This window comes from Microcaecilia unicolor, chromosome 10 (genome assembly GCF_901765095.1).
Source record: "Microcaecilia unicolor chromosome 10, aMicUni1.1, whole genome shotgun sequence".
NCBI classification, from domain to species: domain Eukaryota; kingdom Metazoa; phylum Chordata; class Amphibia; order Gymnophiona; family Siphonopidae; genus Microcaecilia; species Microcaecilia unicolor.
This window is the reverse complement of record NC_044040.1, coordinates 209,645,778-209,672,934: the sequence shown is the minus strand read 5'-3', so window position 1 is coordinate 209,672,934 and position 27,157 is coordinate 209,645,778. Positions and strand designations below refer to the sequence as shown.

The following is a 27,157-nucleotide window of genomic DNA, read 5'->3' as shown; positions in this document are numbered from 1 at the left end:
AGTGGAAATAAGAAGGGAATATACATTTGGTATTACAGAAGGATTTGGGGTAAAGGAATGCATGATAGTGGCATAGCAGATTACATTAAAAGACAATTCTGGGTATAAGTAGAGTGGAGTGGAGTGGAGGAGTGGCCTAGTGGTTAGGGTGGCGGACTTTGGTCCTGAGGAACTGAGTTCAATTCCTGGCACAGGCAGCTCCTTGTGACCCTGGGTAAGTCACTTAACCCTCCATTGCCCACCGCATTGAGCCTGCCATGAGTGGGAAAGCACGGGGTACAAATGTAACAAAAAAAAAAAACAAACAATTTTACATGTGTTGATCTTTGTGGTATGTCTTGTCAAAGAGATGGGTCTTTAGTAGTTTGCGGAAGTTGGTCAATTCATAGATCGCTTTTAGGTTGCGTGGCAGCGCATTCCAGAATTAGGGCTCAGGCCCACTCAACAGTAGCACGCATTTAGCAGTAGCCGGTGGGGATCCCAAGCTCCGCCAGCTGAAAACTTCCCCCTGATGGTAACTAAAATGTTGCTCTCCATGGTACCGGCATCCGCACATGCTCAGTTTTCAGTGCATGCCTGCTGCAGACTGCCAAGGTGGAAGGATGCATTTTCCCGCCAACTGAGATATTTTTTGGTGGTGGTGATGGGGGGGGGGGGGGGGGGGGAGGTAGAACACTTGGTGCCCACCCACTTCTTGCCTAGGCCCACCCAAAATCTGTTGTCTGGCTACGCCCCTGTCCCAGTGGCATGTTAAGAGCTATTTTATGGCTGAGCTACATACATGGCAATCTGAGCACAACTAAATATTATTACATACCACTTCATAAAGCATATGATTGATTAGTTTATGTGTTAGATTTGGGAGGTTTCTACAATAGTGATACCAGGTCAGAGGGAAGGCTGTGGACTGGTGAGAGCAGTGGGTATGAGTCACTGTTTGCTGACCGTGAAGCACTGAAGGTTTGAAAAAGTATGGAGGGGAGGGTGGAATTGAGAAATTACTGGTCGCCTGGAGAGATGCCGGATGGGATTCTTGTGCTCACCTACTTTAGGCTGGGGCCCACCCAAAATTGGGTGTCTGGCTACACCCCTGCTGTAGACTCTGAACCCAAAATCTGTTTCAGAATTCTCTCCTTTGATACCTGTGATCATGACGGTCCTGATCCTGGCACTGCAGAGCTCCTGCAAGGCAGACTGCGTTTCCACTTTCAGTCGATTTTCCAGTATCAAAAGACCGAGAAATATCAGATCTGACTCCACAAAGTCCCTGAGAACAAGACAAAAGAGTAGAGATGTGGCAGCACTGAAAGGGACCATCTACAAATGGAAATCTGTGGACCTGGTGTTATTTCATACCACCTTTGTCTTCTACTGTCACCCCTACCACTGCAATTTCCCCACCCCTAGCTGTCTGTTCGTCTGTCCAGTTTAGATTGTAAGCTCTGTTGAGCAGGGACTGTCTTTTCATGTTAATTTGTACAGCGCTGCGTAAGTCTAGTAGCGCTATAGAAATGTTTAATAGTAGTAGTAGTAGTATGAGCCAAGTATAGGACAGTCAAGCCATTGTGACATCACTGATGAGGTTGGCTCTTAGGCATTGGTGGACTGAGGCATTATGACATCACAATGTCAGCTCTGGTTAAATCACCGCAGCTCCTCAGTACCTTTCCGCTCTCATCTCTCCCTACACTCCCCCCCCCCCCCCCCGTGAACTCAGTTCGCTGGGTAAATGTCTTCTGTCGTCCCTCTTCTCCCCCACTGCTAACTCCCGGCTCCGTTCCTTCTATCTCGCTGCTCCCTATGCCTGGAATAGACTCCCTGAGCCAGTATGTCAGGCTCAGTCTCTGGCTGTCTTCAAGTCTAGGCTTAAAGCCCACCTCTTTGCTACTGCTTTGACTCCTAACCATGACTCTCTTACTCAACACCCTCACTTATCACCCCTACCACTGCAATTTCCCCACCCCTAGCTGTCTGTTCGTCTGTCAAATTTAGATTGTAAGCTCTGTTGAGCAGGGACTGTCTTTTCATGTTAATTTGTACAGCACTGCGTAAGTCTAGTAGCGCTATAGAAATGTTTAATAGTAGTAGTAGTAGTAGTAGTAGTGCCAAAATGATGCAAATATACAAGTTTCTAACATATCCTGCACTTAGCTGTATTCCACCAGCAGAGGTCACTATTGTATGGAAGAGAATGTCGGCCTGCTATAGCATACTGTACATTTGCACCTGTGGTTATTTTAACTCATTCTGGTTATTTTAACTCATTCTGCAAGCAAAAATCAAGATGTTTGCAATAATTCAAGATATTCACTTTTCTCATGCACAATGAATGCATATCCATCGCGGCCAACTGTCATTTCTACTTTCACCTGGATCCTTCTTGTGAGTGTGGTACATACACTTCCATACATGCATATCAGGTAGCCAAAATGTGTGATACTTTACTAAAGAAAATGTTTCTTTTTTTTAAACTGAGAAAGTCTTTGACATCAGTAAAATGTGACTAAATTAGCAGAGCTATGAGGCCTGCACTGTCTGTTTTTACTTTCCAAAAACACTAGGACTAGGGGGCATGCGACGAAGCTACAAAGTAGTACATTTAAAACAAATCGGAGGAAATTTTTCTTCACTCAACGTGTAATTAAACTCTGGAATTTGTTGCCAGAGAATGTGGTAAAGGCGGTTAGCTTAGCAGAGTTTTAAAAAGGTTTGGACGGCTTCCTAAAGGAAAAGTCCATAGACCATTACTAAATTGGACTTGGGGAAAATCCACAATTTCTGGGGATAAGCAGTATAACATGTTTTGTACTTTTTTGGGATCTTGCCAGGTATTTGTGACCTGAATTGGCCACTGTTGGAAACAGGATGCTGGGCTTGATGGACATTTGGTCTGTCTCAGTATAGCAATACTTATGTACTTATGACCTTCACTGTGAAACTTTATCTACAGAGGTGATCGAGGCACCTTCCCAGAGACAAATACCAAAAAGCTTACTCAGGAAAGCACAACGGCATTGCTGTTTTCAGAATTGAGAGCTTCTTGTAGCATGCACCCCCCCACTCCCCTTTTCACTCTTCTCCACCCTCTTCACAACTCCCATTTGTCTGGAAACCAGGCTTGGTTTTTTCCTTCCCTTGAATGATTAGTGCACCACAGGGGCATAGCCAGACTTCGGCGGGAGGGGGGTCCAGAGCCCGAGGTGGGGGGGCATATTTTACCCCCCCCCCAGCGCTGCCAACCGCCGCCATTGCTGACCCCGCTGTTGCCACCACCACCAACTTTGCCCCCCCTGCCGACAACCCTCTCGACCCCCCTCCCTCCCGCCACCAACCCGCCACCTACTTTTCCTGGCGGGGGACCCCAACCCCCGCCAGCCGAGGTCCTCTTCTTCCTACGCAAGGCTTCCTTCTGTTTCTGATGTCCTGGGAAAAAGAGGACCTCGGCTGGCGAGGGTTGGGGTCCCCCACCAGCAAAGGCAGACGACGGCGACGGTGGGAGGGTGGGTCGAGATTTTCGTTGGCAGGGGGGTCCAGGGCCAAATCTATGGGGGCCCAGGCCCCCCTTAGCCCCACGTAGCTACGCCATTGGTGCACCCTACCATCCTACCACAGTGCATTCAGAACTGTCAGTCTCCTCCCATTCCAGCTCCTGAGGGAATTTCCATCCCCCCCCCCCCCCAAGGGGTCCCTACTCTCTTTCCAGAACAATCTCCTGGCATGCCAACTTTACCAAAAAAGACAACTGATGTACCGCTGTTTGAAAACCACATTTGTTCCTTCTTTTATGTTGTTTCCAATGACACAGAAAAAAAAAACACTGAAGTTTCATCTTAATTGAAGCACATTAAAATGTAGGCAGATAAAGACCATATGGCCTATCCAGTCTGCCCATCCATTCCATCTGTTCACCCTATCACACCCTTAGAGATCCTATGTACTTGTCCCAAGCAGTGGCGTAGCCACAGGTGGGCCTGGGTGGGCTCTGAGGGCTCAGGCCCACCCAACAGTAGCACATGTTTAGCGGTAACTGGTGGAGATCCCAAGCTCGGTCAGCTGAAGACTTTCCCCTGATAGTAACAAAATTCTACTTTCCACAATACTGGCACCTGGGCATGCTCAGTTTTCAGCTCGTGCCTGCTGCAGACTGCCAAGCTGGAAAGAAGCAATTTCCTGCCAGCTGAGATATTTTTTTGGTGGTGGGGGAGAACATTTGGTGCCCACCCACTTCTTACCTAGGCCCACCCAAAATCTGTAGTCTGGCTACACCCCTGGTCCCAAGCTCTCGTGAATTCAGATACTGTTTTTCTCTCCACTACTTCCACTGGGAGGCCGTTCCACAAATTCACTACCCTTTCAGTGAAGAAGTATTTCCTCACCTTACTTCTGAGTCTATCCCCTTTCACCTTCATAGTATGTCCCCCCTCATTCCAGAGCTTTCTTTCAATTGAAAAACCCCAAATTCATCCACAAAGGAAAGATATTCAACATAAAGGGATCTTTCACTTGCTCATCTTCCAATGTGGTATATATCATTCAGTGTAAAAAAATGTAACGAAGGATGCTATATTGGAGAAACCGGCCAGATGCTTAAGACAAGATTCAATTTACATAGACATCATATGAACAATACTGGTGCCAGCAGGGTTCCCACGCCTGTTGGGCAACATTTTACAGGACCAGGACACTGTACCAGTGACTTCACAGTGAGAATCCTGAACGGTAACTTTAAAACCATACAAGAACGTAAGACCTTTGAAGTCAGAATGATTGAATATTTTAACACCCAACAGAAAGGACTTAACAAGGATCTGGGGTTCCTAGCCCATTATAAACCATAAAGCTGTATGTCTCTGTTGATCACCCTCCCCTCACCTATCCACACCCATCCTGTTAGAATATCAATGATATGCTTTGATGTCCCCATGCATACCTCCGACCCACCCCCATCCTCCCACCCTGTCAGACTGTCATAGTAATGCTTGAATGTTTTCACTTATATACACTGTCAGCTAGCACATTTGCTTATTTCCGATCTGACGAAGAAGGGCAACCTTCGAAAGCTAATCAAGAAATGTATTAAGTTATGTCCAATAAAAAAGGTATCATCTTATTTTCTTTTCCATGTTTTATTTTGTTTGATTTCTATTGATAACCTTAAGAGTGGACTAACACGGCTACCACACTCCTCTACTTTCAATTGAAAGAACCTCTTGTGCATTTATGCCATGTAGGTATTTAAATGTCTCTATCATATCTTCTCTCTCCTGCTTTTCTTCCAAAGTATACATATTGAGACCTTTAAGACTGTCCCCATATGCTTTATTACAAAGACCACTGACCATATTAGTAGCTACCCTCTGGACGCCATCCTATTTATAACTTTGTGAAGGTGCGATCTCCAGAAGTCCTATACAGGGGCATCATTACATCCTTTTTCCTACTGGCCATTCCTCTCCCTGTGCAACCAAGCATCCTTCTAGCTTTCGCCATTGCCTTTTCTAACCTGTTTGGTCACCTTAAGGTCATCGTATACGATCGCACCCAAGTCCCGTTCCTCTTTCACGCGCAAACGTTCTTCACCCCCTAAACCAGTGGTTCTCAGACCTGGTCCTGGAGGCACCCCAGCCAATCAGGTTTTCAGGATACCGACAATGAATATTCATGAGAGAGATTTGCATGCCCTGCCTCCACCACATGCAAATCTCTCTCATGAATATTCATTGTGGGGTATCCTGAAAACCTGACTCCAGGACCAGGTTTGGGAACCACTGCCCTAAACTGCACCATTCCCTCGCCAGGTGCATTGTTTCTTTTTTTTTTCATTTTAGCATGCAAAAACTATTTAGGGGTCAACATTCAAAAGGGTTTAATGGAGCAAGAGAGGCACCTGCCCAATTAAACCCTGCTGAGCTGGCCACCTGTAAATATTTAGCGGCACTTAACTGGGTACTGCTGCTGTATATCACCACCAGCCAGCTGTCCCCTAACCTAACTACAGTAATGCCGTTGTATCGCTCCATGGTGCGACCGCACCTGGAGTATTGTGTTCAGTACTGGTCTCCGTATCTCAAAAAAGATATAGTAGAATTGGAAAAGGTACAGCGAAGGGCGACGAAAATGATAGTGGGGATGGGACGACTTTCCTATGAAGAGAGGCTGAGAAGGCTAGGGCTTTTCAGCTTGGAGAAGAGACGGCTGAGGGGAGATATGATAGAAGTGTATAAAATAATGAGTGGAATGGATCGGGTGGATGTGAAGCGACTGTTCACGCTATCCAAAAATACTAGGACTAGAGGGCATGAGTTGAAGCTACAGTGTGGTAAATTTAAAACGAATCGGAGAAAATTTTTCTTCACCCAACGTGTAATTAGACTCTGGAATTCATTGCCGGAGAACGTGGTACGGGCGGTTAGCTTGACGGAGTTTAAAAGGGGTTAGATAGATTCCTAAAGGACAAGTCCATAGACCGCTATTAAATGGACTGGAAAAATTCCTCATTTTTAGGTATAACTTGTCTGGAATGTTTTTACGTTTGGGGAGCGTGCCAGGTGCCCTTGACCTGGATTGGCCACTGTCGGTGACAGGATGCTGGGCTAGATGGACCTTTGGTCTTTCCCAGTATGGCACTACTTATGTACTTATGTACTTATGTACTAGGGTAGGGGTGGGTCGGGGATGCAGCTTGGGTGTAGCCAGCACTCAGCCAGTTAGCAGTAATATTCAGTCTGCTAACTGGATGAGCAAGCACATAAAGTTAGGACAGCAAAACAAAGGGCATAATTTTATTAAAGGCCACTTTCTGGAATGTCACAAAAGGCATCGATTTTATGCCTATTTTATAAAGGCAAACCAAATTAATCTTAATCAATCAAACTGTATCCCTAAAGCTTAAGTACTTAAATAAGGTTGACATCAATACTTCAAAATATACACACGACCGCTGTGTTTTGGATCAGCTGAAGGTGTTTAACAGAAGAGATTTGAAGACCGGAATAGAGAGAACTACAATAATCAATGTGGTTAAGACACTTCACCTGCACACACATCTGAGATTTAACACTTATTTATATAAGAATATAAGTATAGCCATACTGGGTCTAGCCCAACATCCTGCTTCCAACAGTGGCCAATCCAGGATACTAGTACTTGGCAGAATCCCAAAGAATAACAAGATTCCATACAGAATCCCCAACAGTAGAAAGATTCCAGAATGCCAGAGAGCAACATTCTATACTACTGATACCAGGGATAAATACTGGCTTAAACTTATTCATAGACCCCCCCCCCCCCCCCCAAAAAAAAAAAAAACTGCCCCAAGCAATTTCCAAACACATTTAAAAAGAAAACAAACAATAAATACATAAAATTGAAATAAATATATGTGTGTTTATATAGCTATATAGAGACACACACAGACATGCATACATATATTTATTTAAAACACTCATCCATTACAAAAAAAAACATTTTACGTATCTCAACATTCTACAAAAGCTGATCACAACTTATCTTAACAAACAATAATAAATTAAAAAGCCCAAATAGTTCTCCATCCCATACATCAGCATGCATTACTGGGAAGAGTACTGGTTCTTACCTCTTCAAAAGAAGCACTTCAGCGTGTGATTTTACTCCCAGAGGCTTGTATGCAAGGCCAATGACTCGGAAGCCTTGCAGGGTGTAAAACTGGAGCTTATCAGAAAAGTCAGATGGAACTGTGCAAACACAATCACATGATTTTCGGTAAGAAGGCTTAGAAATGCAAATCACTGTATTTCCTTCTCAGCATTATGTTTATTAAAGAATTCAATAAACAGTCATGTACACAGTATGGTGTTTCAATTTTTAACTTTTAATACAAACCCAACTCCTAATTGAACCCCTTCCCACACAATAACAGAGATTCAACTTGATAACCATGAATTAGGTGTCTGTATTTATGTGGTTTATGGTATGTCTTCTCAGGGTTTTTTCTGAGGGGGTACTTAGGGGTACTGAGTACCGGCACCTTTCCCATTGTCTGCTAAAATCAACCCATGGTCCCCAAGTTTTAATAAAAGAGCTCAGGCTCTACACACCAATTCTGCCTTGTCATAGGTTCTGTGACTGGTTGCAGGGGGCCTGGCTATCGTGGGGAGGGTCCCTCAGTGATCACCCCACCCCTGAAGGGTGGCCAGGAACTTGAGTACCAACACCTTTTTCCGCTAGAAAGAAAGCACTGTGTCTTCTACACATGCTTATAAAAATATTATGAAGGGATGTTGTCAACGTAGACTACCATTAAGGCGTGATTTATTGTTTAACTGTGTTATTAGTGTCTTGCTACTCACACAGTACTGGGCACCAGCTAGCTCGTCACAGGTCAGAGGGACCCCGAGACCAGGGCCACAAAGAAAAATATATTAATTATCTCTACTATTCAATAACATTCCTTTTTCACTCTTTATCCAAATCTTGGTCTTTCTAATTCATTGAGCTGGGTGCTGGACAGATAAAAATCCGGAAGGCCGTAGAGTTTTGAGCAGGACTGTATTTCTCTTTTACTCTCTTTTACTTTAACAGTCTAAGAGTAAACAAATTTCACTCCCTTTCAAAGAAAATGAACTCCAGTCCAGAGAGTTATGGAAAACTATCCAAACTTCACCGAGAATTCTGCAACAAGCAGTTCAAATCTTCCTTGAAGCAAACAGTCAATTTATAATCAAACTTGATATCAGATTCCAAATTATAATGCAGAGCAATTTAGGGATATGGTGTATATTCTTAAAGGCAACTTATAATCTTACACTATTTACATATTTACAGCTCCTCCTGTCCATACCCATCCCTTCTGAGTGAGACAATCCAAGGCTAAGCCCGCAGCACTTCTGCAGCAAACAGATCTCTCTGTGGATCAAACCTTCCTGTCTGTCCACTCCTCTCCTCCAAAGGAGCACCTCTCCAGCAGGGGCATAGCTACGTGGGGCCACGGGGGCTGTAAATCTCTTAAGACATAGTTATCAACATGGCTAACATTAAGACATTTTATTTTACCACTAATTCATGCTATTTTAGCTCAAGTCCCATTTTTTGCAATGAGACCTAGTTACTATTAACTGGGATTTGCAGTAAAATAACACACCTTAAAGGCAGCCCGTGTTGATAACTTCCCCCCTTAATTAAAGAAAAAAGAAGTGTCTCTAGAAATCAAAATCACTGCTATATGTAATAAAAGTGAGGTAAGTAAGCCATTGTGACATCACTGATGAGGTTGGCTCTTAGGCATTGGTGGAATGAGCCATTATGACATCACAATATCAGCTCTGGTTACCTGAGACTGCAACTCTTTACAGTAAGGGGGTCGTTATCAACATGGACTACCATTAAGAGATGTGTTATTTTACTGTTAAGGGGAGAGGTGTGGTAGCCGTGTTAGTCCACTCTTAAGGTTATCAATAGAAATCAAACAAAATAAAACATACCCCCACCCTCCCACTCTGTCAGACTGTCAAAGTAATGCTTGAATGTTTTCACTTATATACACTGTCGGCTAGCATTTGCTTATTTCCGATCTGACGAAGAAGGGCAACCTTCGAAAGCTAATCAAGAAATGTATTAAGTTATGTCCAATAAAAAAGGTATCATCTTATTTTCTTTTCCATGTTTTATTTTGTTTGATTTCTATTGATAACTGTTAAGGGGGAAATTAATCTACAAATTGAGATTACTGCTATATGTAATAAAAGTGAGGTAAGTAAGCCATTGTGACATCACTGATGAGGTTGGCTCTTAGGCATTGGTGGAATGAGCCATTATGACATCACAATATCAGCTCTGGTTACCTGAGACTGAAATGTTTCACAATAAGGGGGGGAGTTATCAATGTGGGCTATCGTGAAGACAGGCTATTTAATCACAACGCATGCTGTTTTAGAACAGATACCATTTTATGCAATGAGACCTAATTAATAACAGGAATTAACAGTAAGATAACACGTTTTAACGGTAACTCATGTTGATAACTTCCCCCCCTCTAGTTACTAGCAACAGTAAAATAATCTGTTTTAATGGTAGCCCATGTTGACAACTAACTGTGTTCCTCTGTCTCTACAATGCTGACGTTTGGCATGGTAAGTTCCTCTGGATCTCCAGACTGCAGTGTTGGGCTTTTTCTCATGCACCACTAAGATAAATACATGTTATTTTAGAGTTTGTTCTAATCTGTATTAGTTTTCGTACTCTTCCAGCCTTTACAGTCCACTTGTGCTTCTAGTGACACGCAGAATAGCAACATTAAATAAATAAAATTCTGCATGTCTGCGGTAACGCTGACTGCCAGGAAAACTGGAGGAGGCAAAATTCATCAACATTTTATTGAAATGCTGACAGGCCTGTTAGGTTAGGTTATGATTCATAATGCAAGCTCTATTAATACTAATTATGAAAGAGTTGAGCATATCAGTAGCAAGGACTTTTCCCCTCCTCTTTTGATGCCTTGTACACAGAATGTTGAAATGGGCAACCTGTATTTGGTTGGCAAAAGCTGGTCACCATCTCCGGAGCTCCCTTCATATAAACAGTAAGACGATCCTCGCCAATCTCCTGAGTGATGACAGACATCCGCTGCAGGGCTGAAGAAAAGGGATACTGGTGTAAGACAGCAATGCCTTCCACAGGAACCTGGGGACGGGGACGGGGGGAGACAAAAAGCTCTGTTTATAATGCTAGACATGGTCCAAACACTAGGGGCCCCGTTTACTAAGCCGCGGTAAAAAGTGGCTTGTAATGTAGGCAAGGGTTTTGGGCGCGCGCAGAAATATTTTTCAGTGCACGTACCAAAAATGCCTTTTTTAAAAAAAATTTTGCCGAAAATGGACGTGAGACAAAATCAAAATTGTCGCGTGTCCATTTTGAGTGTCTGACCTTACCGTCAGCCATAGACCTAGCGGTAAAGAATCTGTGCGGTAACGACCTATGCGCATCAAATGCCACTTGTGCGCACGTCTGCTATGTGCGTCCAAAAATAAAAAATATTTTACAGACATGCATAGCGGATGCGCGCCAAAAATGAAATTACCATCAGAGGCACATGGTAGTCGGGCGGTAAGTTCATTTTGGTGCATGTTGGGCGCATGTACACGCTTACACGGCGTAGTAAAAGGGGCCCTACATCTCTTACAGAAGCATTCTGTGATACTGGCTCACTTATGGGTGTTTGTTAGCAGTGGCGTACCAAGGGGGGGACGGTGGGGGCGGTCCGCCCCAGGTGCCAGTGGGTGGGGAGTGCTCCGCTCCCGCCGCCTCCCGTAGCCGTTCCCGAGGCGCCGCATATTTAAAATACCGGCGAAGCAGCGTCGCAGGCAGCGCCTCGTGCCCTGCTTGTAAAAAAAAAAATCAAATCTCCTTCCTCCTCCTCCTCGTCTTGACGTCGACTCGGGCCTTCCAATCAATTTGATTGGAAGGCCCGAGTCGACGTCAAGACGAGGAGGAGGAAGGAGATTTGATTTTTTTTTTTTTTACAAGCAGGGCACGAGGCGCTGCCTGCGACGCTGCTTCGCCAGTTTTAACAGGACTGAGGTGGGGAAGGAGAGGGGCGAAAGGGATTCGGGTGGGGTTGTTCAGAGGGGAGAAGGGGACTGGGGTGGGGGTCTCAGACAGGGGAGGGGAGAAGGGGACTGGGGTGGGGATCTCAGAGGGGAGAAGGGGAGGGGAGAAGGGGACTGGGGTGGGGGTGTTCAGAGGGGAGAAGGGGACTGGGGTGGGGGTCTCAGAGGGGAAAAGGGGAGGGGAGAAGGGGACTGGGGTGGGGATCTCAGACAGGGGATCTCAGAGGGGAGAAGGGAACTGGGGTGGGGGTGTTCAGAGGGGAGAAGGGGACTGGGGTGGGGGTCTCAGAGGGGAAAAGGGGAGGGGAGAAGGGGACTGGGGTGGGGATCTCAGACAGGGGAGGAGGAGGGGAGAAGGGGACTGGGGTGGGGATCTCAGAGGGGAGAAGGGAAGGGGAGGGGAGAAGGGGACTGGGATGGGGGTGTTCAGAGGAGAGAAGGGGACTGGGGTGGGGGTCTCAGAGGGGAGAAGGGGAGGGGAGAAGGGGACGGGTGGGGGTCTCAGACAGGAGAAGGGGAGGGGAGAAGGGGACTGGGGTGGGGGTGTTCAGAGGGGAGAAGGGGGCTGGAACCGGGGGCTGAAAAAAGGGGCAGAGAGAGAGAGGGGACAGATCCTAGATGGAAGGGGGAGCGAGAGGGAGGGCAGACCCTGGATGGATGGGAGAGGGAGGGCAAATGGTGGATTGAAGGGGCAGAGAGAAAGGGCAGGCAGTGGATGGAAGAGATGGCAGAGAGGGCAGACACTGGATGGCAGAGAGAGAGAGAGAGTGAAGACAGATGCTGGATGGAAAGAAGATGAGGAAAGCAGAAACCAGAGACAACTGTAAATAAAAAATATATATATATATATATTTTTGCTTTAGGATAAAGTATTGTAGATGTGTTAAATGTTTATAATAGAACATGTAAATAAGGTAATCTTTTTATTGGACTAATTTTAATACATTTTGACTAACTTTCGGAGAACAAAACCCCCTTCCTCAGGTCAGGATAGGATACTGTAACAGCACTATACTGTACTGACCCGAGGACGGAGGTTTTGGCCTCTGAAAGCTAAATGTATTAGTCCAATAAAATGGTATTATTTTATTTTCTGTATTTGTTTTATTTCTATTTGTTAATTTGCAAAGTGGTGATTGGTATTTGTTAGTTTTTTCAAATTTACATCTGCTGTCTTTATATTTTGCACAGTACTAGGGGACATTTTCTGTTTCTGTGGTGTTGCATTGCATGCAGAGTCTGGCATCAGGGGTTCAGTTTAATTTTTGTCTAAATAGAACGTTTATTATTACTTATTCTATAGTGGATTAGGGTGTATCTGTGTTTGTGAAAAAGGCATGGCTTTCGGTTGGCATTGACTGTGCAGGATCGACGATCTGTACTAATCTGTCTGTTTTCGTTTTACAATAGGTGAATTGATGTTCTAGTGCTCACTGTAGCGTTTAAGATGCTTGTGTGACTTGTAGAAATGACTGCTTATGGTATGGTAGAATTGCTATATAGGTCCTGAGTGTTTTGTATTCTCGGCATGCCTAGTACTGGATTTGGGGGGGGGGGGGTAAAAAATGACCGGCCCCGGGTGTCAACTACCCTAGGTACGCCACTGTTTGTTAGAGATGTGCATAATTTTTTTAAAATTCATTTTGTCAATCTTTTTCGACGATTCGTTTGCTTTCATTCTGTAGGATATTGTTCTTTCATTTATTTCTTTTCAATTAAAGTCAATAGAGGAAGCAAATTTCTTCCCAATTTTGACTCTTAACATTAGAATTTTCCATCTGAGTTTTACTACACATGCAGGCAAACACCATTAGCAGAGGCAAGAGGACCCTGATGCACCAACAGTAGGGAAAAGTGACCTGAAGAATACCATGAATGTCCCTGTGGCACAACAGAAGGAAGGGATCCTCAGGAGCGTAGCCTAGAATGGGTGGCAGAGCTGGTGGTTCGGAGGCGGCCGCGGGGCTAGAGCTGGGCAGACTTATACGGTCTGTGCCAGAGCCGGTGGTGGGAGGCGGGGCTGGTGGTTGGGAGGCGGGGATAGTACTGGGTGGACTTATACGGTCTGTGCCCTGAAAAAGACAGGTACAAATCAAGGTAAGGTATACACAAAAAATGGCACATGTGAGTTTATCTTGTTGGGCAGACTGGATGGACTGTGCAGGTCTTTTTCTGCCATCATCTACTATGTTACTATGTTACTATGTAACAAGAGGGCCAGAGTGGCCAAACAATAATAAAAACAACCCATGAGAGGGAGAAAGTGGACAAACATTTGAAGGAACACCGCCCCCCCCCCCCCAAAACAACAAGAGGGATATTGCCAAGAGGATTCCAAAAGAGGCGAAAGTAACAGTGACATAAACAGTCCGACGCACCAAATAAGGGTTAAAACAACACCAACAATGGCCCTATGGCACGGCCACACGGGAAAAGTGGTGCAAGAGCAGCACAGTAACACCAGTGGTGGCATGAACACTCCTGGAAACTGTGAGGCAAACAGTGGCGTGAACAGTCCGAGATGCCATTTTGTCTCTGTTCTCTTGGGCCTAAACACCCCGGTGTAACCAAGGGAGCAGCACAACAGAACTGGTAGTAGCATTAGCCGAAGTACTGCCAAAACCACAGCAAGGTACTGACCAAAGGGTCCTTTTACTGAGCTGCGGTAAAAGTGGGCCTGCGCTAGCATCAGCGGGTAAAAGGCTATCTTTTTCTGAGGATGAGAAATGGCCGTGCGGTAAGTGAGCCACTTGCTGTGTGGCAATTTCAGGGAGGGAACCCTTACCGCCACCCATTGAGGTGGCAGTAAGGGCATGGCACTGCCCAATTACCGCCAGGTAAGCACTGGCACTAGAAAATTGAAAATAATTTCGTAGCACCCGGAAATGGCATGCACTGGAGATGGGAATGACTGCAGTAGTCCAGCAGTAGTTCCAGATTGGTCGCGTGCATCAAGCCTGTTGCCGTGTGCCAACACTTTAGTAAACGTGCCCCCAAGTGATTAGTATGGCCGCAGAAGCAGCTAGAGTGGGGACAAGCAACCAAACCTGAAGAAGGGTGGGGTTTATTTCACTTTCTCTATTATTATTTTACTTTATTTTTTTTATTTTGGGCCAAAAAAACCTCAGTGGGACCATGAAAACAAGAGGGCGCCAGCAGCTGGCCAGATACGGAGGTCAAAAGGTAAGGACGTTGGTTGAGGTTTGCCCGCTGGGGTTCAGAGTGGGCAGGAAACCTCCAAAGATATTTATTTATTTATTATCACATTTATATCCCACGTTTTCCCAACTGTGACAGGCTCAATGTGGCTTACATCGCACCATCATGGCAAACGCCAATCCAGTGAATTAAACTAATACAAGATATAACCTACATAAGAAATAGCGGGAAGGACAGGGAAGGAACAAAAGGAACTGGAAAACCAGGGGAAAAGAAGGAAGGGTGAGTGAGCCCAGAAGTGTCATTAGATTGATGGGTGTCTAGAAGTGAAGACACAGGTTGAGTCCCTGTGGTAGGCTCTTCCAAATAAGGTCTTATGAAATATAGCCAGAAGGTTTCCATGAAAAATCCAGCAGAGAGAGGTTTATTTTAATCAAGATCGGTTTTTCCAGCAGATCTGGTACCAGCTGTGTCCCCTGTCATCAAGAATACCCACTCACTAGGCATACTAGGTGACAAGATTGGGTGAATCTCTTTATAAAGGCGGTTAATAAATCCCAATCAATAAATAAAATAAAGAAAGGAAATGCTGAGCAATGTTGTTGAGGTACTTGTGTACACAGTATGCCAAGGGGTCTAGGGCTGTGACTCTGATTGACTCTGCAAGGTACTGCATGACTGTCTCTGTTGTTAACTGTTGAAGCTGAATTCAAGAAAGCATAGGACAGGCACCTGTGATCTCTTAGGTGGAGGAAGAAGTGGATGATATGGATAGGCAGACTAGATGGGCCATGTGCATAAGTACATAAGTATTGCCATACTGGGAAAGATCAAAGGTCCATCGAGCCCAGCATCCTGTTTCCAACAGTGGCCAATCCAGGTCACAAATACCCGGCAAGTTCCCCAAAAAGTACAAAACATTTTATACTGCTTATCCCAGAAATAGTGGATTTTCCCCAAGTCCATTTAATAACGGTCTATGGACTTTTCCTTTAGGAAGCCGTCCAAACCTTTTTTAAACTCCGCTAAGCTAACCGCCTTTATCTGCCACTCTTTTCTATTTCTATGGCCTGTGCTGAGACAGACCCTCTTGCATTGGCTGTGGTGAGATGGCAGATGAAGGGGGAGGCTATTCTGTTTCACTTCATTTTCAAATAAAATGAGTAAAGACATCAACAAAATATTTTCAAACAAATGCACATCCCTAGATTTTTGCAGAGACCTTTCATTTCTGGACCAGCTCTAACTAAGGGGCCCTTTTACTAAGCCGCGCAAGCGTCTATGCGCGCCCAACGCGTACCAAAATGGAGTTACTGCCCGGCCACCATGTGGCTCTTGCGATAATTTCATTTTTGGCGCAGGTACGACACGCGCGGCTGAAAAATAATTTTTATTTTTGGACACGTGTATTAGATGCACGCCAAGTGGCATTTGATGCCCGGTTACCACGCGAGACTTTACTGCTAGGTCAATGGCTGGCAGTAAGGTCTCAGACCCAAAATGGTCGCGTGGCAATTTTCAATTTGCCACACGTCCATTTTCAGCAAAAAAAAAAACCCCAAAATGCTTTTTTTGCAGGTGCGCTGAAAAATAATTCTGTGCGTACCCAAAACATGCACCTACACTACCGCAAGCTGATTTTCAGCACACCTTAGTAAAAGGATCCCTAAAGCCCTTTGTTTAATGGAAAGCCAGACTACAAACACAAATGTTTAGTATTCTTTGAGGGCTGTGCTACCAATATAGGAAGGATGACTAACGGGTACATTTTCGAAAGAGAAGGACGTTCATCTTTCGAAATAAATCGGAAGATGGATGTCCTTCTCCAGGGACGTCCAAATCGGTATAATCAAAGCTCGATTTAGGACATCTTGAACTGCACTCCGTCGCAAGAACGGCAAAGTTGAAGGGGGCGTGTTGGAGGCGTAGCGAAGGTGGGACTTGGGCATGCCAAACACTTGGACGTCCTTGACCATAATAAAAAAAAACCAAGGATGTCCCTGCTGAGCACTTGGACGTTTTCACCCGGACCTGTTTTTATTACGACTAAGGCACAAAAAGGTGCCCGAAATGACCAGATGACCACCGAAGGGAATCGGGGATGACCTCCCTTACTCCCCCAGTGGTCACCAACCCCCTCCCACCCTCAAAAAACATCTTTCAAAATATTTTGTGCCAGCCTCAGATGTCATACTCAGGTCCATGACAGCGCATGCAGGTCCCTGGTGCAGTTTTAGTGGGTGCAGTGCACTTCAGACAGGCGGACCCAGCCCTATCCCCCCCTCACCTGTTACATTTGTGGAGGAAACAGCGAGCCCTCCAAAAGCCACCACAAACCTACTGTGCCCCCCCCCTTCACCTGTAAGGGCTATGGTAGTGGTGTACAGTTGTGGGTAGTGGGTTTGGGGGGGGCTCAGCACACAAGGTAAGGGAGCTATGTTCCTGGGAGCATTTTATGAAGTCCACTGCAGTGCCCCCTAGGGTGCACGGTTGGTGTCCTGGCATGTCAGGGGGACCAGTGCACTACAAATGCTGGCTCCTCCCATGACCAAATGGCTTGCATTTGATCGTTTTTGACATGGACGTCTTTGGTTTCGAAAATCTATGAAAATCAGAAACGTCCATGTCTAGGGACGTCCAAATCTAGGGACGGTGAAATTTAAGGATTTGGATGTCCCTGGCGATAATTTTGAAACGAAAGATGGACGTCCATCTTGTTTTGAAAATACGGGTTTCCCCACCCCTGGATTTGGACGTTTTGCAAAGACGTCCAAATCGCAACTCGGACGTCCCTTTCAAAAATGCCCCTCTAAGTAGCTTAGAAAGATAATTCCTTATTTGGGTAACCAAGCACAGTGTCATGTGGCTTCACACTTTGTCCCAAAACATCATCCGTTTCATCCCATAAATTATCTGTAAATGCGGAACTATGAAGAAATTATCCATTGGGAACCAACAGTCTTGATAAAAGTTAAGGAACATAAATGATGTTCATTTGTTAATTAATTTACCTTGCTGGAATTAGGTCCGGGTTTAACAATCATGGCTTGTTGTGTCGTTAAGTCATCATTTTCCTCGCTACAAACATAATCTATTTCCTGTTTTTAAAATGGAACAGTGGAGAACCTTAAGCGCCGATTTTGACACATTGCTAATACATCTTTAATGTAGCTCAGGGTCATTACAGATATGTAACCAATTGGAAAGATGATGGAGTTGAGGTAAATAGTAGTTGGTGGAAGGGAGAAACAGGCCTTCATGTGGATAATGTTAGAATAGTGTCACTTCTGTGGGCATGTCAGGGTCATAGCATGCAACGAATTCCAGAGTTTAATTACGTTGAGTGAAGAAAGATTTTCTCCGATTCGTTTTAAATTTACTACATTGTAGCTTCATCGCATGCCCCCTAGTCCTAGTATTTTTGTAAAGCGTAAACAGACACTTCACATCTACCCGTTCAACTCCACTCATTATTTTATGATGTCCACTACAGTGCCCCGCTAGGGTGCCCGGTTAGTGTCCTGGCATGTCAGGGGGACCAGTGCACTACAAATGTTGGCTCCTCCCATGACCAAATGGCTTCTAGGACCATATGTATTCTAATGACATATGCATGTGTTCAGCGCATAACTTGTGCGTACTTTATAGATTTGCCCTGTACGTAGTCAGTGTGGTAAAGTGGTAAATGACTGTAATATAATCGTTACAGAGAAACAAGTGGACCAATGACTTCAGGGCGCTGAGACTCTGGTGGTATATAAAGAAGTAAACTTTATTGCGCTGAGGTCGCCCCCTCTAGCGCAACTCCTCTCTTCTTAGGAGGAAGAGAGGAGTTGCGCTAGAGGGGGCGCCGGAGAAGGAATTCGGTGGGTGACTTCAGACTAACATATTTGTGTGCATCGCACAAGAGCAGTAATTTAACATTTTTTTGCATCGCTCAAGATGCCTGTGGCCGAAACACAGTACTGTCTCAAGTTTACAATAAAGTTTACTTCTTTATATACCACCAGAGTCTCAGCGCCCTGAAGTCATTGGTCCACTTCCCACTTTGTTTCTCCGTATCTTTACCTCGTGGGATTTTGTGTTCATCCACCCTGTGGAGAGCCTTCCCTAATACAGTGAAACCTTGGTTTTCGTTGACGTCGGTTTTCGTCGGTTTCAGATTTTGTTGATTTTTTCAACTAGAAATTTGTCTCGGTTTTCGTCGGTTGCCTCGGATTTCGTCGAAAAAGAAGGACGTCCATCTCCCAATTTGTATCGGAAGATGGACGTCCTTCTCCCGATTTTGGGCGTCCTCGTTAACTGCCTCGGTTTTCGTCGGTTTCGGATTTCGCCGATTGTTTTCAGACGGATTATCGACGAAAACCGAGGTTTCACTGTATAATCGTTACAACACATTTCAAGAGCGTGAAACAGCAATGTCAGTATTAAGCTCTCTGTCTTCCAAGACTGCTACTTTGAGACAAAGAAAACGTGGTGCTGTTCACTTATTGTGGGCAGGAAAAGCATTTCAAATAAGGTTCTTCCATTGCATAGTATAAGAATCTGTTGCATTACCCAGTCTGTGCCTTCAAACATTTTCAGGTCCAACGGATCGCCTTGGATTTTATCATCAAGGACAATCAAGGAGTGACAACTAGCCATCGCTCCCAACAACGGGCTCCAGGGCAAGGTGTTGCTGGAGGAAAACTTGTAAATGTTCTGGGACCTGGTTTAGAACAAATGTCGTGTTAAATGCATCAAAACTAGCTTCTCTGGTAAACGCTAAACCTGAATATTCAAATGCCGAGCCTTTTCCGGTGACTGGCATTGAATATCCGGTTTATTTTGGGCCAGTTAGAAGATAATTGGCTTATTTATTTATTTATTTATTTGTTGCATTTGTATCCCACATTTCCCCACCTATTTGCAGGCTATAGGTGAAGATAACCAGCTTAGAATTAGCCGGTTATCTTCTAACCAGTCAAAGATATCCCACATATTCACGTGGCCAAATATAGCTGTTAAAGTGGGGCTGATAATCAGCGGATAGCTGGTTATGTCGACCAATATAACCCAGGGGCGTAGCTACGTGGGGCCTGGGCCCCCGTAGATTCGGGCCTGGCCCCCTGCCGCGACCCTCTTGAACCCCCCTTCCGCCACCAACCCTCCCCCGCCGTCGCCGCCCGCCCCCCCCCCCCCCCCCGCCGCATGACGTACCTTGTTTGCTGGCGGGAGTCCCCAAACCCCGCCAGCCGAAGAGTCTGCTTCAGCGCCGGAGTTAGTAGACTCCGGCGCCTTCATTCAGCGAAGTTCGTGTGAAGAAGATCAGCTGGTTTTGACGCCTTACGTCCTGCACCGTGCATGTAGCCCCGTGCAGGACGTAAGGCGTCAAAACCAGCTGATCTTCACACGAACTTCGTTGAATGAAGGCGCTGGAGTCTACTGACTCCGGCGCTGAAGCAGACTCTTCGGCTGGCGGGGTTTGGGGACCCCCGCCAGCAAACAAGGTACCTCATGTGGCGACGGCGAGGGAGAGTTGGTGGCGGGAGGGGGGGTTCAAGAGGGTCGTTGTCGTCATCGGGGGGGGGGGGGTCCAAAACTGGCGGCAGTAGCGGGTGCGCGGGGGAGGGAGGGTCGGCGGCTAAACAGTGCCCCCCACCTCGGGCTCTGGCCCCCCCTCCTGGCGAGGTCTGGCTATGCCCCTGATATAACCAGCTATCTGATAGCTGCTAACCAGTGATATTCAGTGGAAGATAGCCGGCTATTCCCAACTGGATATCACCGGATAGCCAGTTATGGGGCATTAACCAGCCAGGTTCCGATCCTGGCTGGTTAAATGCTTTTAAATATTGGAGGAATAGTATGTAGAGTATTATCAGGCGCACACAGATTAATCACCAAATCAAAAACTCATACCAGCTGCCTTCAGACGGGATAATGCCCCACAGATCCAAGCCATCTTCTGTTAAGGTTCCTGTCTAGGTTAGATCATAGAAAGCAAATCATTCTTAATTTGTAACAAATACAAGAACGATATGGACTGTGCTGCTGAATTATAGGTAGGCCAGCGAGGGGCATGGCGGCTGCTGCCCGGCAGCTCCTGAGTCTGAGCGACCCTTCCTTTCCGGCTTCCACATCGGCGATCGAGATGACGCGGCAGGAGACCCGCTTGCCGTTGGTTGGGAAGCCGGAAGGGGCGGGGCTACAGGGGAACGCATAAAAGCTGCCAACGAAGGCTAGGGAGCCTCTTGTTGGCAGCGAGCGGGCAGGAGTTTAGTAGACCCCCGTTCTTGGATTATAATTAATTCCTATTTTTCATTTCAAGCATCAGTTTACCAATTGACATTTTTCCCCAGGATTACTCTGATTGTTGGGCTGAGAAATACCACCCCCCCAAGTCATTTGGATCCAGGAATACCTCAAGTCCTTGAAATGTGAAAACAACCTTGAATTTCAAACTGTAGGTCAACTACCAGGTAAGTAAGTAGAGAAATGCAGACTTACTTTATCGAAGCAGATGAGATTTAGTGTTCCACACACGTTGATTCGCTGGGGGCTGATACAAAAAATGGCCTTTTTCTCCAGCCGTTTCTGGGCATAAATAATCCCCACTGTCAAAGCAGCTGGCAGAGCTGGGGGCACAGCAATGGTGATGACATCCAGAGCTTTCTTCACCACTTCACCAGCGGGTTCCTGATAAATACAGAGCAAACCACCAACACATCTTAAGATTTGCCATTTAGGACCTAGTTCTACATATGGAGATGAAAAATTGAGGCTGAAAAAATTGACCAGGTGGACAGTACTGCAATGCAGAAATGTTGATCTATTAGGAATGTTGACTTATGTTTTGTAGACATTCCCTCCTAATTATTATTTTTTTTTTATTTTAGAAGTGTATGTTCTTATTAATTTCAATGTACTGCTTGTTTTTACTATCCTATCATTTTATGGATTTCCTTTAGATAGTATGTTTTATGTATGATACTTATTGGCATATTTTCAAAGCAATTAGAGTTACAAAAACTCCATAGGTTACTACATAACTTTGTAAGTCTAATTGCCTTTTTACTAAGCCGCGTAAGCGTCTATGCGTGCCCAACGTGTTCCAAAATAGAGTTACTGCCCAGCTACTGCATGGCTCTTGCAGTAATTTCATTTTTGGCGCATGTCTGAAAATTATTTTCGGACGCGTGTATTGGGCGCACGCCAAATGGCATTTGAAACGCATAAGTCATTACCACCTGGTTACCGCGTGAGTCTTTACCGCTAGGTCAATGGCTGGCGGTAAGGTCTCGGACCCAAAATGGACGAGCGGCAATTTTCATTTTGCCGCACATCCATTTTCGGCAAAACATTTTAAAAAGGCATTTTTTCGCAGGTGCGCTGAAAAATGATTCTGCATGCGCCCACAATACGCGTCTGCACTACCGCAGGCCATTTTTCAGCGCACCTTAGTAAAAGGACCCCTAAGTGCTTTGAAAATATACCTCTTAGTCACTGTAAACCGTTCTGATCTGCCTTGAAAGAGAGACGGTATAGTAAAACTAATAAACAATAAATCGTATTCTATAAACGGTGCTCTGGGTTGGGTACCTAGTTCCAGGATCCACACCTAATTTTTAGGAGAGAAGATTTACATCAACTGAAACCTGGTGTAAATTACTGTGTCTAAACTGGGCGCAAATTCTTGGAATGCCCATGACCCGTCCGTGCCCCTCCCATGGCCACGCCCCCTTTTCAGATCTATGCACAAGAATTTACATGCACATCTTTATAGTATAGCGCCTAGCAAGATGCACACATAAGTTCTAAGTATTGCTAATTAGCGCCGATAATTGGTTATCAGTGCTAATTGGTTCATTACAGTGGTGTAGCCACAGGTGGGCCTAGGTGGGCCTGGGTGGGCCCCGGGCTCAGGCCCACCCAACAGTAGCACACGTTTAGTGGTAGCTGGTGGGGATCCCAAGCTCCGCCAGCTGAAGGCTTCCCCCTGATGGTAACGGAAACGCTACTCTCCACAATAACGGCACCTGCGCATGCTCAGTTTTCAGTGCATGCCTGCTGCAGACTGCCAAGGTGGAAAGAAGCGTTTTTCAACCAGCTGAGATTTTTTTTGGGTGGTGGTTGAGGGGAGGGAGAGAGAACACTTGGTGCCCACCCACTTCTTGCCTAGGCCCACCCAAAATCTGTTGTCTGGCTACGCCCCTGGTTCATTATTCAATTACATTGCTTGTGCAAATCGGATGCATGTCCAAATTTGTGAACATGACTCAAAGCACCATATATAGAATGTGGGGGAACGTTTGTAGTCACAGTACAGTGCTATCTCCAATAGAGAATAGTTTGCAGGTGGGTACGCACACGGGTGAAGCCTGAGTGGACTGCGCGGGGTTAACACTTACACACATAGAGCTAGATGTCTAAAAAATCAGCGCAGAAAAAAATATACGCCTAAATGCATTCTATAAAGTACGCATAAATTTAGGCATACTTTACAGAATACATCTAAATTTCATTGCGGTTTATAGAATACATCTAGCGCCCGTCTGCGTGTCTAAACTTAAGTGGGAGGCACTTAAATAGCTTAAATAGTTGGTATATATTTAGCCAGTTTAAAGATAGCTAGAAATAAACCGGATATTCAGTGCTGGTCACCAAAAACAGCCTGGCATTGAATATCCGGGCTGACTGCCGACCGCGAGAGTTAGCCTAGTAAAACTTGGTGTAAACATCAACACCTAAATTAGGCACAGATCGGTTGTATTCTATAACAACACTCATAGATTTTAGAAACGCCCACGACCCGCGCCATTCAATGCCCATGGCCACGCCCCCTTTTCAGCTATGTGGCCTTAGAATTTATGCGCATCACTTTACAGAATATGCTTAGACAGTTTTGCATGTAAATTCTAATTAATGCCAATTAGTGTCAATAATTGATTGTTAATTGGCAATTATCGGCGCTGATTGACTTGTTAGCTATTTAAGCTGTGCGTGCAAATCCAGAATACGACCAGATTTGCACGCACAACTTCAGTCGCACTATATAGAATCAGGGGGATAGAGGGTAATTCTATAAGTTGCCAATAACGCAAACATTTTTATGGAATAATGATTGGCACCAATAATTGGCAGTGACACATGTAAGTGCTAGGCGCTGTTCTATAAAATATGCACAAGTCCACTAGCACGCAGCTGCATGAGGGGTGTTACGGTGTTTGGAACATGGGCATGTCATGGATGTTTTACCTAGACATGTGCAACTTATAAAAAACTAGTAAAAAAAGGCCCGTTTCTGGAGCCAATGAAACGGGCGCTAGCAAGGCTTTCCTCTGGCCCCCCCACCGAACGCACCTTCGTTGTAAGTGACGGCATTGCACCGCCGTGGCCACCGTCGATGTGTGACTGTGCCCCCCCCCCCACCGAACGCACCTTCGTCGTCAGTGGGTGGCCCATTGCACCGCCCTGGCCGCCGTCGATGTGAGTGAATTGCTCCGCCTTCAGCGTCATAACGTTTGACGCGAGGGCGGGGCCCCGAGACTGTGATTTTCTTGGCTTCAGAGCTTCGAACTTACGAACCTTGGCTTCGGTGACGTCAGACAATAGAACGTTGAGGGTGAGTTTTATATATATAGATGATAAGTTGTGTGCATGGCTTGGTGCACTTAGACATGTGCCCTGATGTCTGCCATCGAGTTGGCATAAGTGGCCATGCCTATATTTTGGTGCCCCAATGCCATCTTACACCCAGTGGCGTAGCCACAGGTGGGCCTGGGTGGGCCAGAGCCCACCCACTTAGGGCTCAGGCCCACCCAACAGTAGCACACGTTTAGCGGTAGCTGGTGGAGAACCCATGCTCCATCAGCTGAAGACTTCCGCCTGATGGTAGCGAAAACGCTACTCTCCACGATACTGGCACCTGTGCATGCTCAGATTTCAGCACATGCCTGCTGTAGACTGCCAAGGTGGAAAGAAGGTTTTCCCGCTAGATGGTATATTTGTTTTCTGGTAGTGTGGGGGGAGGGAGAACACTTGGTGCCCACCCACTTCTTGCCTAGGCCCATCCAAAACCTGTTGTCTGGCTACGCCCCTGCTTACACCTGTATTCTATAACATCTTCGGCACATCTAAGAGCTGTGATGGGACGGGTTAAGCGCTGCTTTTTTATGGCACCAATTTATAAAAATGGCGCTATAATTTATACAGTACTATAAATTATGCACACATCTCTGAAAGATAGGCACATATATACCCCATTATGCTAGCATTCCCTTATAGAATATTCACCCATAAGGCACCCTGGTATTGAATTACCCCTTACTCTGGGCATAACTTCCATCACGTCATGTTCACATGGCAGGTGTCTACCTCCACCACAAGAATCCAAACACTCCTAATGTTATTATTAACTGCTGTTGAGCTGCATCTCCTTGTGAAGCCATGAATCAATTCTGAACCTGTGTCGTGCATGACCTGAAAGGCCAGTTCCTAGAAATATGTGTGTTCCAGACCAGAGTCTGATGAATCCTCCTCCCAGAAGTCATTAACACCAAAAGTATGGCACATTTCCCAGTTATTTATTTCTATTTCTTTATCCATTTTTATATCCCACAATTATCCAAACAAGTCTTGGTTCAACGTGGCTTACAATTACCAGGAGGGATTACAGTGTTAGTTTTTGGTTACATGTAATTATAGAACTTTTCAAAGTATGAGCTTAGCTATAAGCTTCCCTGAATAAATACGTTTTTAGTCCTTTTCTAAACTGGAGATGGTTGTTGATACGTCTTATGTGCGTGGGGATTGAGTTCCACCATTTAGAGCCCAGGTAGCTTAATCCAGCCGTGAAATTACATTCTATTATTACCTAGGCTTGGTGCAGAGGTTCTGGTTTACCAGTTGACGTAGTTTAAGACTGTTTCAAAGGAAGACAGGCCATGTTGTTGTAGATGCATAGAAAAATCAGTTTCTACAGTTATATGTCGTAAGCAGGCCACATACCCCAGAAAGTGCAAAGACACAGACCGCATAGATCATTCCAATTGCAGCAGCCCCTATAAGGCACATGAGGAACCTCAGAGCATCTCTGTAGAGCCTGAAATTCATGGGCTTGGGGTAGAGGATAGATCTCACCAGATCACCTTTGGCAGTGTTGAAACCTGCATGATAAATAAACAGGTAGCACAGTAACATAGTAAAGACGGCAGATAAGGATCAAAATGGCCCATCCAGTCCGCCCAGAAAGGTATTTAGTAGATAAATGATCAATACATTTGCTTTAAAGTAATCCATAATTTTGCAGAAGAAACACTTAGGGTCCCTTTTACTGAGCTGCGGTAGGATCTACGTGCGCCCAACGTGTGCCAAAATGGACTTACCGCCTCACTACCGCCTGCCTTTTGCGCTAATTTCATTTTTGGCGTGTGTCCGCTACATGCCGTCTGAAAAATAATTTTTATTTTCTGATGCACGTGCCAAGTGGCACCTGATGCGCATAGGTCGTTACCGCGCAGATTCTTTACCTCTAGGTCTACGGCTGGCAGTAAGGTCAAGCACCCAAAATGGACGGGCGGCAATTTTGATTTTGCCGCACGTCCATTTTTGGCATAAATTTTGAAAAAGGGCATTTTTTTTGGAACGTGCGCTGAAAAATATTTCTGCGTGCGCCCAAAAACCCGCGCCTACACTACCGCAAGCCACTTTTTACCGCGGCTTAGTAAAAGGGGCCCCTTAGTTTGTTCTGAATGACTGTGGCAAGAAATGAAATAAAATTACCATGAGTCCATCTAAGATCGACTATTGAGATGTCTTTTTATTAACAAGAGGAATACTAGTTTAACGGCCAGTCCGTATTCACAGAATCTGTAACTTTGATACTCAGAAAATGATGTTTGCCATTCTTAAATTTGGCCTATCAGGAGAATTAAAAGTCTACAGCAGGAAAAAAAAAAGCTGAAAAGCTGTTATTGTGGTATGAAGTGATATATAACAAATATCACGCAGGGTACTAAGGCATCCAGTGGGAGGTTTGTCAAAACATGCTGTGCAGTGATAGTTAAATCAATCTATCCCCTTGTTTTTATTTCTTCAGTTAGTTGTTGTTTTCGGAGTTGTTTGGCAATGTGGAGACTACTACTACTACTATTTAGCATTTCTATAGTGCTACAAGGCATACGCAGCGCTGCACAAACATAGAAGAAAGACAGTCCCTGCTCAAAGAGCTATGTAATAAAAGTGAGCCAAGTATAGGACAATCAAGCCATTGTGACATCACTGATGAGGTTGGCTCTTATTGGTGGCCTGAGGCATTATGACATCACAATATCACCTCTGGTTACAAGAGACTACTACTACTACTATTTAGCATTTCTATAGCGCTACAAGGCGTACGCAGCGCTGCACAAACATAGAAGAAAGACAGTCCCTGC

At 45.3% G+C, this 27,157-nt stretch overlaps 1 protein-coding gene across 6 annotated transcripts in view; it reads right to left on the bottom strand.

Annotated features, from left to right (window-relative positions):
- Nucleotides 1–27,157, bottom strand: part of LOC115478659 (probable cation-transporting ATPase 13A4) — a 123,799-nt gene that overhangs the window by 48,504 nt on the left and 48,138 nt on the right. For 3 of the 6 annotated variants that reach the window (XM_030216162.1, XM_030216156.1, XM_030216157.1), the window contains exons 11-18: nt 25,731–25,888; nt 21,231–21,419; nt 20,643–20,704; nt 19,302–19,452; nt 17,756–17,842; nt 10,503–10,659; nt 7,598–7,715; nt 1,143–1,267 (exon numbers count right to left, since the gene is read on the bottom strand). In XM_030216162.1, coding sequence (XP_030072022.1) covers nt 1,143–1,267; nt 7,598–7,715; nt 10,503–10,659; nt 17,756–17,842; nt 19,302–19,452; nt 20,643–20,704; nt 21,231–21,419; nt 25,731–25,888 — 1,047 coding nt within the window. The remainder of the gene's footprint in view (nt 1–1,142; nt 1,268–7,597; nt 7,716–10,502; nt 10,660–17,755; nt 17,843–19,301; nt 19,453–20,642; nt 20,705–21,230; nt 21,420–25,730; nt 25,889–27,157) is intronic. The other 3 variants (XM_030216158.1, XM_030216159.1, XM_030216161.1) reach the window with 3 other exon arrangements.